The sequence below is a fragment of the Callorhinchus milii genome, unplaced genomic scaffold, assembly GCF_018977255.1.
Source record: "Callorhinchus milii isolate IMCB2004 unplaced genomic scaffold, IMCB_Cmil_1.0 Scaffold12, whole genome shotgun sequence".
Lineage (NCBI taxonomy): Eukaryota > Metazoa > Chordata > Chondrichthyes > Chimaeriformes > Callorhinchidae > Callorhinchus > Callorhinchus milii.
Genome location: NW_024704753.1, coordinates 9635132 through 9649381, shown reverse-complemented (window position 1 = coordinate 9649381; position 14250 = coordinate 9635132). Strand labels below are relative to the sequence as shown.

General features: G+C 44.4%; 1 protein-coding gene across 1 annotated transcript in view; it reads right to left on the bottom strand.

Moving 5' to 3' along the window:
* dnah1 (dynein, axonemal, heavy chain 1) overlaps window positions 1-14250 on the bottom strand; it is a 267942-nt gene that overhangs the window by 230027 nt on the left and 23665 nt on the right. Inside the window, exons 7-8 of the mRNA XM_042339689.1 lie at window positions 11645-11806; window positions 4705-4957 (exon numbers count right to left, since the gene is read on the bottom strand). Of these exons, the coding sequence (XP_042195623.1) occupies window positions 4705-4957; window positions 11645-11806 (415 nt within the window). The remainder of the gene's footprint in view (window positions 1-4704; window positions 4958-11644; window positions 11807-14250) is intronic.

Sequence of the window (14250 nt, the reverse complement as noted above, 5' to 3'; positions counted from 1 at the left end):
TTATAATAATAATAATCCTTGCATTTGATATAGTATATTATCACATCATTGAGACGTCTCAAAGCGCTTCACAAGATGTACTGTAAAGTGATCTCGACTGTATTTTGTGGGTGAAACCTGGCCAACCAATGTCACACAAACAGCCCTGGAGTGAGTGAGCAATTTTTTATTTGGGTATTTATTGGCCAGGTCATCATGAGAAACTCCCTTCTCTTTTCAAATAGTTCCATGGGATCTTTAACCTCTACCTGAACAGGCAGACTGGTCCCCAGGTTAACAACTCATCCGAAGAATGGCACTTCTGACAATGCAACATACCCCCAGCATTGCATTGGAATGTCAGCTTAGATGATGTGATTCTCAGTCACAAAGAGGGGCTTGAACCCATAATCTTCTGACTCAGAGGCGAGAGTGCTACCATTCAGCCAGACTGGCACACAGAAATGTTTGTCGTTAATGGCCCAGAGCCCACAGGATTCCATATGGCTTCTGTGAAGTGCAAGTCGCTCCCAGAGGTGCTGCACTATCGTCATTGGGATTTCTCCAGTAGAGACAACAAATAAGACTTTCCACTGACTTCAGAGCCACTGAATCACTGTCTTTTATCTGCCACTCATCTTGTTAGCATTCAGGACTTAAGATGTGAATGTCTTTGGCATGCTAGTAATATTAATACCTTCTGTTTTCAAATGGTGCGATGGTGTCTTTAATGTTCACCTGGACAACGGGTTAGTGCAGGAGTGAGATCAGTGTGAGAGTGCGGCAGTGAGACCTCTGGGAACACGTGGAGACGCCAAGACACGTGGAGACATTTTGAAGTGGAGACACCATTTCAAAATATCCTGTTTGAATTAACTCCCTGAGGGAAGTTATTTCCGCGTGCTAGTTTTTCAAAGTCTGGAACGGGTTTAGTATAGTTTATTTTGTTATCTCCTTCCCTATCTGTCCTCTCTCAATTCCTTCTAACTTTCTGTGAGATATTTTCCAGGTTGGGCAATCTGGTAAATAACATGATGAGTGTCCTCCCCCCTTCTCCCACCTCTGTGATGTCTCCTCTAGCATGCACTGTTCCCCATGCCTGCAGGCTAACTATGCCCGCTGATCACTTTTCCTCCATTCTTTGCATGCTTGTTTTGGCTGCCACCCCTGACCCGAGCTGCTTTCCCCCAAAATGCCCCCATCCACCACCCTCCATCCCTCCTGCTATGTCCTCCACACCCACCGTCCCCCTCGTCTCCTATCCCCATGTGACCGTCCCATAGCTTACCCTGCACCAGCCTGGGAATCCTCCATCGGGTTCACCGTGCACTGTCCAGCAGCAGCCATGCTGACTGCCCCTCCCCCATTATCACCACAAGGTCTACCAGCCTCAGACTCTGGAGGCAAACCTCTTCTCCCTCATCCATATTCCCACTCTCCTTGTCAATCCTCCACCGCCCCCTCTCGTCTCGCATAGTCCTCTGCCTTCCGCCCCTCCGCATCCCCCTACAAAATGTCCGCTCCCTCTCCAACAAAGTCCTCGCTGTTCCTAACCTCATTGTTGATGGAAACATTAACATCCTCACCCTCACCAGTATAATATAGGACTCATAATGCACGGGATCATCCCTTTCGCTCTACCATCAGCGGTCATGCATTCAGCCACTAAGATTCTGCCTCAATCCCTCATTTTAGGAAACTTCAACCTGCACTTCACTCCTTGCTCTATCTCCGCTGACTTCTCTTCCCTCCCAACCTCTCCCTCCACATCAACTCTGGTCACATTAATGGCCATCCTCAGCGTCTCAGACGGCACTATCACCAACAAAGCCATTTCGGACCACTAATTCATCTCCCTTAACTTCTCAATCCTTCTCCCCACTGCCACCCAATCCAGCTCCCATCTCCTACTGCCCCTGGGAAAAATCTCCGCCCACTACCTCTCCGCTGTATTGGAGTCATCTGAACTCCTCCCCCTCTGAGCTTCCTCCCGCAACAAGCTCTCCACCACTCTCTATGCCCTTGGTCCCTCTCACCTCCCATACACAGCTACCTTATTCTACTTTGTCTCCACAAATGGCTTCTCCTCCAGCCCTCATACAGTTTTGTGGGACATTCCTCAGAGCTCTGTCCTTGGTCATCTTTTCTTCAATATCTACATGCTCCCTCTTGGTGACATCATCCACAGACATGGGGTCAACTTCCACATGCATGGGGATGACACCCAACTCTATCTCTCTGCCTCTACCCATGACAACAGGACCCCTGATGTCCTGTCAGACATCAAGTCCTGAATGAGAGATAACTTTCTCCAGTTGAATGTCAATAAGACCAAGGCTCTCCTGATTGACTCCCATCCTCGGGCACTGGCAGCATTACCATTCATGAATGCACTCTACACCTTACTGAGCCAGTCTGGAACCTTGGCATCTTGTTTGACCCCACATCTTTCTACCCCACATCTGTGCCACAATCTGTTCTGCCTTCCCCCACCTCTGCAATATCATCCTGCTCTGTCACTGCCTCTCTCCTCAGGCCACCGAGACCCTCATCCACATTCATTACACCTAGGCTCGACTACGCTAACTCCCGGCTTATCAGCCTTCCCAATTCTTCCCTCCACAAGCTGCAGATCATTCAGAACTCCGCAGGTCATGTTCTCTCCTGCATCAGACTCCGTGACCTGATCACAAGCAGACAAAATCTTGGTTTTATGTCTCATCCGAATAACAGCATCACCGAAAACACAGCACACCCCCTGTACTGCATTGAAGTGTTAGCACAGAATATATGGGTTTCAAGTCCAGACATGGGGCTTGAACCCACAACTTTCTGACTCATAGCTGAGAGTGTTACCATTGAGTCAGGCTGACACACCTGATATTGGAGGTATGCCTGCCCTTCATTGTCACAGTAGAGGAAGAGGTAGAGAACTTGTATAGGATAAATATATATATATATAACACACACATACATACACTTAAAAGATCGGTAGCACTCAAAATAGAAAAGTCACCCGGTCGGAAGGGGATGCATCCTAGATTGCTGAGGGAGGATGCAGAGTTTTGGAGAGGGCACAGAAGGGAGTTACAAGAATGATACCACAGATGTGGGACTTCAATTATGTGGAGAGACTACAGAGACTGGGATTATTTTTCTTTGAGCAGAGAAGGTTAAGGGGAGATTTAATATGGGTGTTAAAAATCATGAGGGGTTTTGATAGAGTACACAGGGAGAAACTGTTTTCTCTAGCAGGTGGGTCAGCAACATCAACAAGATTACATTTGCATAGCGCCTTTCACGTCAGGAGGACGTCCCAAGCACTGGATAGTGTACAGCATTTCGAACCCGAGCTGGGGTCGGGGGGAAGAAGGGAGGGGAAAGGGGGTGGCCAATGGCATGGTTGAAGAGGAGGGTCTTGAGGCGGGACTTGAAGGAGGCTAAGGAGGGAGCGAGGCGGAGTGGTTGGGGGATGGAGTTTCAGAGGTTGGGGGCAGAGTGGCTGAAGGCTCTCCCACCAATGGTGGGGCAGGTGGTTCGGAGGACGTGGAGCAGGCCAGAGCCGGCTGAGCGGAGGGAGCAGGCGGGTTGGTAGGGGGAGGACTCGGGCTGCAGAGTTCTGGATTATCTGCAGCCTGTGAAGGGAGGAGTTTGGAAGACCGACAAGCAGGGTGTTTGCATATCGAGCCTGGAGGTGATGAAGGCATGAACAAGAGTTTCAGCAGCCTGAGGGGTGAGGTAGTGGCGGAGTCGGGCGATGTTATGGAGGTGAGGGAAGGCAGAGCGGGTCATGGCTTGGATGTGGGGAAGAAAAGACAGTTGAGGGTCGAACAAGACACCTAGGTTCCTGACTGATTTGGTGAGTTGAAGTGTGCAACATGGAGTTTGATGTTGCCAGAGAATGAGGTGTTGAGGCGCTGGGGTGAGCCAATCAGTCTTGTTCACATTCAACTGTAGGAAATTTGCCCTCACCCAGGACTTGGATGTCCGACAGGCAGTCTGTCAGGACAGCAGTGGTCCTGGAGTTGAGGGTGGAGGCAGAAAGATAGAGTTGGGTCTCATCCGCATACATATGGAAGTTGACCCCATGTCTGCGGATGATGTCACCAAGGGGGGGCATGCAGATGTTAAAGAGGAGAGGGCCAAGGACAGAGCCCTGGGGGACACCAGATGTGGCAGTGCAGGGGCTGGAAGAGAAACCGTTAGAGGCAACAAAGTGGAGACGGTGAGAGAGATAGGAATCGAACCAGGCAAGGGCAGGTCCACGAAGATTAAGTAAAGAGGAGAAGCGGTGTATGAGGATGGAGCAACCAGAGGACACAGATTTAAGATAATTGGCAAAAGAACCAGGGGGATTTTTTTCTATCCAGAATTGTTACAGTCTGGAATGCACTGCATGCAAGTGTGGTGAAATAGTAACTTCCAAAAGGGAATTGGATAGGTACTTGAAAAGGAAAAATTTGCAGAGCTACGGGGTAAGAATGGGGGAGTGGGACTAGTTGGTAGCTCTCTCAAAGGGCGAGTACAGGCACGATGGGCCAAATAGCCTCCTTCCATCCTGTAAGATTCTATGATTGAGTGACAACAGGTTTAGTGTTTGGCATGAGCCAGAAAGTATTTAGCAAAGAGAGACAAGAACATGTGCAACCTGAGAGCTAGCAAAGCAAGTATCCACAGCTAACAAGAAGGCAATAATATCTTAATAAAACCAAAATAAATGCATACAGAGATTTATCTCGGAATCCAGGAGTACTTGTGGCCCACTGCTTCATCTTGGAAATGCTGTCTTCACTTATAGACCTCAGGCCATCGATTGGCATGCAGTCAATGTACAGGTTGTATAACAGCAGAGCTTCAGTCTTCTGTCGCAGGAAGTGAGCCTTTGTCACTCGCTTCACAAATAGAGAGGGATCCTCTGCAAAGAACATCAGCCTGACCCGTGGTATCCAGTACTGATATGGTAACCCCAGCCTCTCTCCTGCACATAGAACATCACAGGAATAAGATAATCTCAGTGTAAAAAGTAACCTTCATAGAACCATTAACATAGTTATTTTCTTTTCACCAAATGAGTTATTTATTAACAGGCTTCCTTCAGAAACTTAGCTAAACAAGATGAATTCCACTAATCCAGTTTCTTTTTTTTCCTTTGAGATGTCTCAACGACGTGATAAGGTCCTATGTCAAATGCAAGGTTATTATTATTATTTCCTGAGCCAATCTCATTACGGTGGAGTCCTGTAGCTCAGTGGTTAGAGCGCTCGCTTTGCAAGTGAGAGACCTGAGTTCAATTCCAGGCAGAGTGAAACCTTGGGCAAGATTCCTTACTCCACACACAGCCCTAATAATAATCCCTCCAAAAAAACAAAACAATAATAAATTGGTCATTTTCAATCCATGACTGTTTGTGGGACATTGCTGTGCGCAATTGGGTGCCGCGTTCGCCCACAAATATACAGTCAATTCACTTTACAGTATATTCTGTGAAGCGCTTTGGGACGTCTAGAAGACGTGAAAAGCGCTATATCAAACGCAAGGATTATTATTATTATTATTAGATCTATGAACCACCATATTAACCAAAAAGATTTCCACACCAATCCCATTACCCTGCTCTTTCCACAAATTATTTTAGATTTTCATTCTTCAAGTATTTATCTGCAGCAACTTGCATTTATAGTTCCCTTCAAGTCAGATAGCGTCTCGGAGCACTTAATACCGGAGCCTGACGTTGAGCCTTGCAAAGCCTGGCGAGGACGGATGTGATGGGGGAGCGGAGCTTACAGCGCGAATACACAGACAGCAGAATTTTGGAGAATTGGATTTTGTGGATAGTCAATCTGGCAGGACCAGCAAGGACATTTGAATAGTCAAGACAGGAAGTGACAATGGTGTGGATGAGAGTGTCAGCTGTGTTGCGTGTGAGATCTACTTCAGTGGTCAAGTTTTAAGGTCCTCACCCTCACCAATAAATCCCTTTATGCCCTTTCACCTACCAATCTCTCTGACCTTCTCCTAACTCACCACTCTGCTTATCTTTGCAAGCAAGAGACCCGAGTTCAATTCCAGGCAGAGGGCGAAACCTTGGGCAAGTTTCCTTACTCCACACTCCTAATAATAATCCCTCCAAAACAAAACAATAATAAACAATAATCATTTTCAATCTATGACTGTTTGTGGGACATTGCTGTGCGCAATTGGCTGCTGCGTTCACCCACAAATATACAGTCAATTCACTTTACAGTATATTCTGCGAAGCGCTTTGAGACGTCTAGAAGACGTGAAAGGCGCTATATCAAATGCAAGGATTATTATTATTATTATCCCCTGCTTGGCTAACTCGGGCCAATTGGTGGCCGAGCTTCCAGATTCTACATCTGTAACCTTTGGTACTCGTTTCATCTGTCCCTTCATCTCCCCCTTTCCATCTGCCTTTAAGTCCCACTTAAAAAACAACCACACCTATGGCCACCTCTTCTTCCCCCCCTCTCACCTGCTCAGTGTAGAACATTACCGATGCTCCAAGGTGTTCTTCAACATGAAGGGCACTATGTAAATGGAAGTTGTTGATTTGCTATCGAATTCACTTTTAAAATTTTCTAATTAACTTGGCTTATTTGGCAACCTCTGATAAGATTCAAAGCCTAATAATTTTGTGTGCAAAAACATTTCTTCTAATCTCCCCCTTTTTACTTCCAGTAATGATAAGTGACATTAGGAAAATCATTACCCAGAATGGTGTCAGAATTATCAAGGTGTTTCACCAGAATCATTTAAATTAGATAGACACATTACAGTTAAAAGCAGAAATTCAGCTTAAAGGTTATGATGCAGTAGCCATTATAGAGACCTGGCTGCAAACTGGGCACACCTGTGAGCTAAATATTCCAGGCTATAAGATCTTTAGAAAGGACAGGGAAATTGGGAAAGGAGGAGTAGCAATATTGATAAGGGACACAATTATAGCAGTAGAAAGAAAGGATTTCAGTAAGGGTAATCAGGCTGTAGAAACACTATTGGTAGAATTAAGTAATAGGAAGGGAGGCAAGATACTGGTGGGAGTTGTCCACAGACATCCAGATAGCAGTGATGTAGCGGCGGGAGGAGGATATATAATTAGTGAGAGCAGGAAAGCATGCAGCAAAAGCAATGTGGTTGCAATGGGAGATTTTAATTTTCACATAGACTGGGAGAAGCAGAATAGCTAATGTAGGAAAGGCAACAAATTTCTAGAATGTATTCAGATCAGTTCTCTGGAACAATATATTAGAACCGTTGAGGGAACATGCCATACTAGATTTGGTGACGAGTAACGAACCAGAATTAGTTAACAATGACGGTAAGGAACATCTTGCAAATAGTGACCCTAATATGATTGAATTTGATATAAGGTTTGAGAGGGAGAAGAGAGTCATAAACCAAGATTTTAAATAAAGCAAACTTTGAAGGGATGAGAAATGAATTCACTACGGTAAACTGGGCTGTTAACGGGTAAAAAAAAACATGGACATACAGTGTCCATAATCAAGGAAGAATTTTGTACAATGCAAAACCAGTACATACCCCTAAAACACAAAAGCTCCACTTGTGTAGTTCAACAACCATGATCGACAAATGAGGTAAGAAGCAGCATCAAAACTAAAACAAAAGTTTTACACTAATGTAGAACTGTGAAAAGGCAAAGGAATTTGGGTGTTCATGTATACAAATCACTAAAAACAAGCTCGCGGGTACAAAAAGTTATCAAAAAAGCTGATGGGATGTTGGCTTTATCCCATGTGACTGGAATATAAAGGAGAGAAAATTGTGCTTCAACTATATAGAGCCTTGGTTGGACCCATCTGCAGTGCTAGTTCAGTTTTGGGTACTGCACCTCAGGAAGGATATATTGGCTCTGGAGAGCCTTGGTGTCTTAGTGAATCTTAGTGCAGATTCACCAGAATGATAACAGGGCTTTATGGGTTAAATTATGAGGACAGGTTGCATAAACTTGGGTTTAGAAGGTTGAGGGGTGATCTGATTCCGCTTTTTAAAATAATAAAGGGATTCAACTTCCACATGTATGCGGATGACACCCAAATCTACTTGTCCTCCTCCAGGTGTGACTCCCAGTCTACTGATGTCCTGTCAGCTTATTTGATGGACATCATAGATTCATAGAGTCATAGAATGTTATGGCACAGAAGGAGGCCATTCGGCCCATCGAGTCTGTGCCGGCTCTTTGACAGAGCAAGTCAATTTCACTAACCCCAATCACCAGCTTTCTTCCCATAACCCTGCAAACCCGTCTTCCCCAGATACCTATTCAGTTCTCTCTTAAAAGCTGTTATCGAATCGGACTTCACTACCCTTTCAGGCAGATCATTCCAAATTCAAACAGCTCGCTGAGTGAAAACATTTCTTCTAACCTCCCCTCTGCTTCTTTTGGTAGATATCTTAAGTCTGTGACCACGGGTCACAGACACACCTACCAGCGGAAACAGCTTTTCCTTATCTAGCCTGTCGAAACCTTTCATAATAATAATAATAATCCTTGCATTTGATATAGCGCTTTTCACGTCGGGAGGACATCCCAAAGCGCTTCACAGAACACACTGTAAAGTGAATTGACTGTATATTTGTGGGCGAACGCGGCAGCCAATTGTGCACAGCAATGTCCCCAAAACAGTCGTAGATTGAAAATGACCAATTTATTATTTTTTTTTGTTTTTGGAGGGATTATTATTAGGTGTGTGGAGTAAGGAAACTTGCCCAAGGTTTCGCCCTGCCTGGAATTGAACTCAGGTCTCTCGCTTGCAAAGCGAGTGCTCTTAACCACTGAGCTACAGGACTCCAAGATCTTCATGATCTTGAAGACCTCTATCAGGTCCCGGCGTAACCTTCTCTGCTCTAATGGGAAAAGTCATAACTTCTCCAGCCTGTCCTCATATCTAAGGTTCCCCATTCCTGGTATCATTCTCGTGAATCTCCTCTGCACCCATTCCAGTGCCTTAATGTCCTTCCTGAAGTAAGGTGCCCAGAACTGGACGCAGTACTCCAGCTGAGGCCTAACCAATGTTTTGGACGGATTAACCATAACCTCCCTACTCTTATGCTCTCTGCCCCTACTAATAAAGCTCAGTACCCCAAATGCCTTTTTTACTGCCTTATCTACCTGCCCCGCTATCTTTAATGATTCGCTTACTTGAACACCCAGATCTCTCTGTACGTTCACCCCCCTTAAGATTGAGCTACCAAGTCTATATTGCCATCCATCATTTTTCCTACCTAAGTGTATCACCTCACACTTACCCACATTGAAATCCATCTGCCACATGTCAGCCCATTCCGCCATTCTGTGCATGTCTGCTTGAAGTTGGTTATAGATCTCCTCACTATTTACTACCCTACCTAACTTTGTATCATCTGCAGACTTGGAAATAGTGCTCTCTATGTCCAAGTCCAGATCATTAATATATATTAGAAAGAGCAGTGGTCCCAATACCGATCCCTGGGGGACACTGCTGCACACCTCCTTCCATTTTGAGAAACACCCATTAACCACCACCCTCTGCTTTCTGTCACTCAGCCAGTTCTTAATCCAAACTGCCACTATCCCCTTAATACCATGAGCCTCAAATTTTTTTATTAATCTCTTATGCGGTTCTGTGTCAAAAGCCTTTTTGAAATCCATGTAAATAACGTCCACCGCATTTCCCTCATCAACCCTCACCTCTTCAAAAATCAAGGTCTGGATGAGCGCAAATTTCCTGCAGCTGAATGTCAGCAAGACGGTAGCCATACTCGTCTGCTCCTGTCGTAAGATTATATTTGTGATGATTAATGTTTTTAAGATTTTTAATTAGCATACTTTTAAAATATATTTACAATCTGTTTAGTATTGCATTCCTTACTTATTAAGCACAGACAAGGCTGTGTGTTTTTAATGACTAACTTGGGGCCCCTAAGAATTATATTGACTTGACCTCAGCTGAGGTCAGGTTCTGATAACTTTCCCTCTCAGTGCCTGGATCCCACTGTCATCCTCCCATCTAAGAATTGAGTAATCATGTCCTTGAGCACAGATGTGAAAACAAGGAGGCTCAGAGAGAGAAGTGCACTCCTTGTCATGTGATTAGCTCAAGAATAAGAAACAGGAATGCTACCAATTAGCTGTCCATATCCCTTTCTCCTTATCAGTTATTTTCCCATGCGAAAAGACCCTGCTCAGAGATCGCAAGAAGCCTGCAAAGGGGGGGGGTTATCTCTGTGACAAGGGGTGGCGGAGTTAGAAACACATAAAAGAAAGGTGTAATTTTCAAATAGTTGGAGTTGTGTAGAGGGTCAGCACACTTCTCAGTGGAATCGATATCGATTATACTGTATCTACGGTCTCAGTTATAAGAATAAGTTAAGCTATTTGTATTACTTAATAAACCTTGGATTATTACAAAGCCATATTGGTCGTCTCCATCCGAATCTCTTACACATTCAACGTCTTCTCTCCTGCAGGTCTGAACTACTCAACCTCCCCAGACTCTACCTCAGACTAACTGAGCCTGTGCACAACTTAGGCGTCAGGTTCAATCCCCAGCTTTCCTTTCTACCCCACATATGTTCCTTGACCAGGACTGCTTTTTTCCACCACCATCATATTGCCCGCCTCCGTCCATATCTCGCACAAAAGCAGCCGAAATCCTCATCCACTCCTTCGTCACTTCCCGGCTGGACTATTTCAATGCCCTCCTCGTTGGTCTCCCGAGTTCCACAGTAGACAAAATACAACTAATTCAGAACTCTGCCGCCTGGATCCTCACCCAAACCTGCACAAAACTCCATATCCCCATCACATCAGTCCTTTCCACTGGCTCCCGATTACTGAATGGATTAATTTCAAGATCTTCTCACTTATTTTCAAATCTCTTCATGCCCTCGCACCTCCCTACCTATCTGATATGCTTACCCCACCACTCTCCCACCCAGATGGCTCCAGCCTCCTGTTCATCCCTCATCCCCTCCACCATCGGTGGCTGTGCCTTCAGTCATTAAGCCCCAAAACTCTGGAACTCTCTTCCTCAATCCCTCTTCCTTGCCCCCACCCTCCCGAATTTAAAATCCTGCCTAAAGACCTTCCTTTTTGATCGCGCTTATGGTCACCTCCCACCTCCATTTCTCCCTGGCTCAGGGTCAGACTCCACCACTGTCAAACATTCCGGGACGCTACCCCGCGTGAAGGGCGCTATATAAATAAATGCAAGTTTTCATTGATTCCCTTCCCAAAGACACTTGTTTTTCACCATCCATCACCTCCTCCGTGCACCCACTCAAAGCTCCCTCTATTCTCACATCAAACGCTATTATCACACACACCCCTCAAAAAACCACCTTTGATCCTTCTAATCTCTCATACTACTGTCCCATTTCCAACCTCCATTATTTGAAACCAGTTATCACAATCAGTTGTTGGATATTGTTGTATCTGGTTCATTGTTGTGCTTATTTGAATCAAATAAATAAAGAGTAAAGTAGAAATACATACATCTGTTTTTAGTTAATAATTTGCACTCGTGGAGTTAGGAGTTAATACAGACATAATTTTTATATAATTCAGTTTTTACTCTGGGCATTTAAACTGACTGTGGCTCGGTACTGTATGCCTCATATCCATTAATTGGAATATACTTACCATTTTCCATTATCCCTCCATTCAGCACTGGTTGGTTTTCTGTGTCACGGACTAAGCCATAGTTGTCTGTTTTTTGTACCAGATAGAGTTTCTTTTCCTTGTCATAATCCAGCACTCCAACAACATACCACTTGTAGAGAAGATCATCATTCTTGGGATCATCTGGAGTTTAAACAAGATATCTTTGTTATTATAAAGAAGCCAATGAAGTGCTGCAGAACGAAGACGTACTGACATCCTTATCAGCATGTTAGAGAGAGTAAGACAGTAAACAGCTTATTGCAGAAACACATGGACGGTTCATTTATGGGAAATCAGAAAATACATACGATTCTTTTTAAAAAGGAGCTTGCAGGGACATAGGACAGGTTTGATTTTAGTTTATACCTCTCCCCTTTTATATTGTTTATTTTTGCAGTTTTCTCCATTACTATTAATCATCAGCACAGATAGCAATAAGGAGGGGAGGTAGAGGAGGGTGATGGAGGGAGGAGAAGCCTTTGGAAAGACAAGAGTGAAACCAAGATAGGGCAGAACCATGAAGGTGAAGGATGGTGGAAAAGGATGGAATGGCCGACAGTGTTGATTCCATCAGCAGTGCTGCGTTCAGTTTTGGGCACCGCACCTCAGGAAGGATATATTGGCTCTGGAGGGTTTGCAGTGCAGATTCACCAGAATTATACCAGATCTAAAAGGGTTAGATTACGAGGATAGTTACATAAACTTGGTCTGTGTTTGCTTGAGCTTAGAAGTGTTGAAGTATAGAGAGTTCTAGTCTCGGATAGAGAAAACGTCATTGATGACTTTCATCAGGGTAGTCTCGGTATTGCAGGCAGTGCAGAAACTGGGTTGGAAGGAGTGCAGATAGAGGAAAGAGTGAAACTGGGAAGTAATAATTTGTTCCAGTACCTTTAACATGGCTGAGTGACAGAAAGCAGGAAGGTGGTCAATGGGTTTTTCTCGAAATGGAAGGAGGTGTGCAGCAGTGTCCGCCAGGGATCGGTATTGGGACCACTGCTCTTTCTAATATATATTAATGATCTGGACTTGGGCATAGAGAGCACTATTTCCAAGTTTGCAGATGATACAAAGTGAGGTAGGGTAGTAAATAGTGAGGAGGACTGTAACCAACTGCAAGCAGACATACACAGAATGGCGGAATGGGCTGACATGTGGCAGATGGACTTCAATGTGGATAAGTGTGAGGAGATAAGATAGGAAAAATGATAGGAGGCAATATAGACTTGGTAGCTCAATCTTAAGGGGGGTGAACGTACAGAGAGATCTGGGTGTTCAAGTAAGCGAATCATTAAAGGTAGCGGGGCAGTAAAAAAGGCATTTGGTGTACTGAGCTTTATTAGTAGGGGCATAGAGTATAAGAGTAGGGAGGTTATGGTTAATCTATACAAAAAAAAAAGCCTCAGCTGGAGCACTGCGTCCAGTTCTGGGTACCTTACTTCTGGAAGGACATTAAGGCACTGGGGTAACTCCTGGAGTCTAACCAGCTAAAACTGCATAGTTTGCCATTGATAGCACTGTCTGGCCATCTTTCCTGCTATTTGTCCATCTAAGACTACCCTACCAGTTAGGGCTTTGGCTCGCATAGCTAACAGGAGCTGAGATGGAGGATTCCCTGGCGAATAAAATGTTGGCCTTTATGTTGGCAGGATGTCTGTACTGTACTGGGACCGCAGCTATTCGCCATATATATATATATATATATATAAATGACTTGGATGAAGGAATAGAAAGTTTTATATCCAAGTTTGCAGACGACACTAAGCTAGGGGGCTCAGTAAGTTGTATAAATAATAATAATAATAATCCTTGCATTTGATAAGGCGCTTTTCACATCGGGAGGACGTCCCAAAGCGCTTCACAGAACACACTGTAAAGTGAATTGACTGTATATTTGTGGGCGAACGCGGCAGCCAATTGCGCACAGCAATGTCCCACAAACAGTCGGAGATTGAAAATGACCAATTTATTATTGTTTTTGGTTTTGGAGGGATTATTATTAGGCGTGTGGAGTAAGGAAACTTGCCCAAAGTTTCGCCCTGCCTGGAATTGAACTCAGGTCTCTCGTATAGATGGAAGTAGGAAGCTCCAATGGGACTTAGACAGATTAAGTGAGTGGGCAAAGTTGTGGCAGATCGAGTTCAATATAGGGAAGCGTGAGGTCATCCACTACAGACCAAAAAAAATAAAGCAGAATATTTTCTTAATGGGGAGAAATTAAGAACTGTGAGCAAAGAGATTTGGGTGTCCATATCCACAAATCACTAAAAACTAATTTCTAGGTGCAAAACGTAATCAAAAAGGTGAATGGAATGTTGGCATTTATCTCCAGGAACCTGGAATACAAAGGGGAAGATATAATGCTTCAGCTGTATAAAGCGTTAGTCAGACCCCATGGAGTACTGCGTTCAGTTTTGGGCACACCTCAGGAAAGATATATTGGCCCTGGAGGGGTGCACTCAGGTTTACCAGAATGTTACCAGGCCTAAAAGGGCTAAATTATGAGGAAAAGCTGCGTAAACTTGGATTGTATTCCCTTGAGTTTAGAAGATTGAGGGTGATTTGATTGAGGTATTTAAGATGATAAA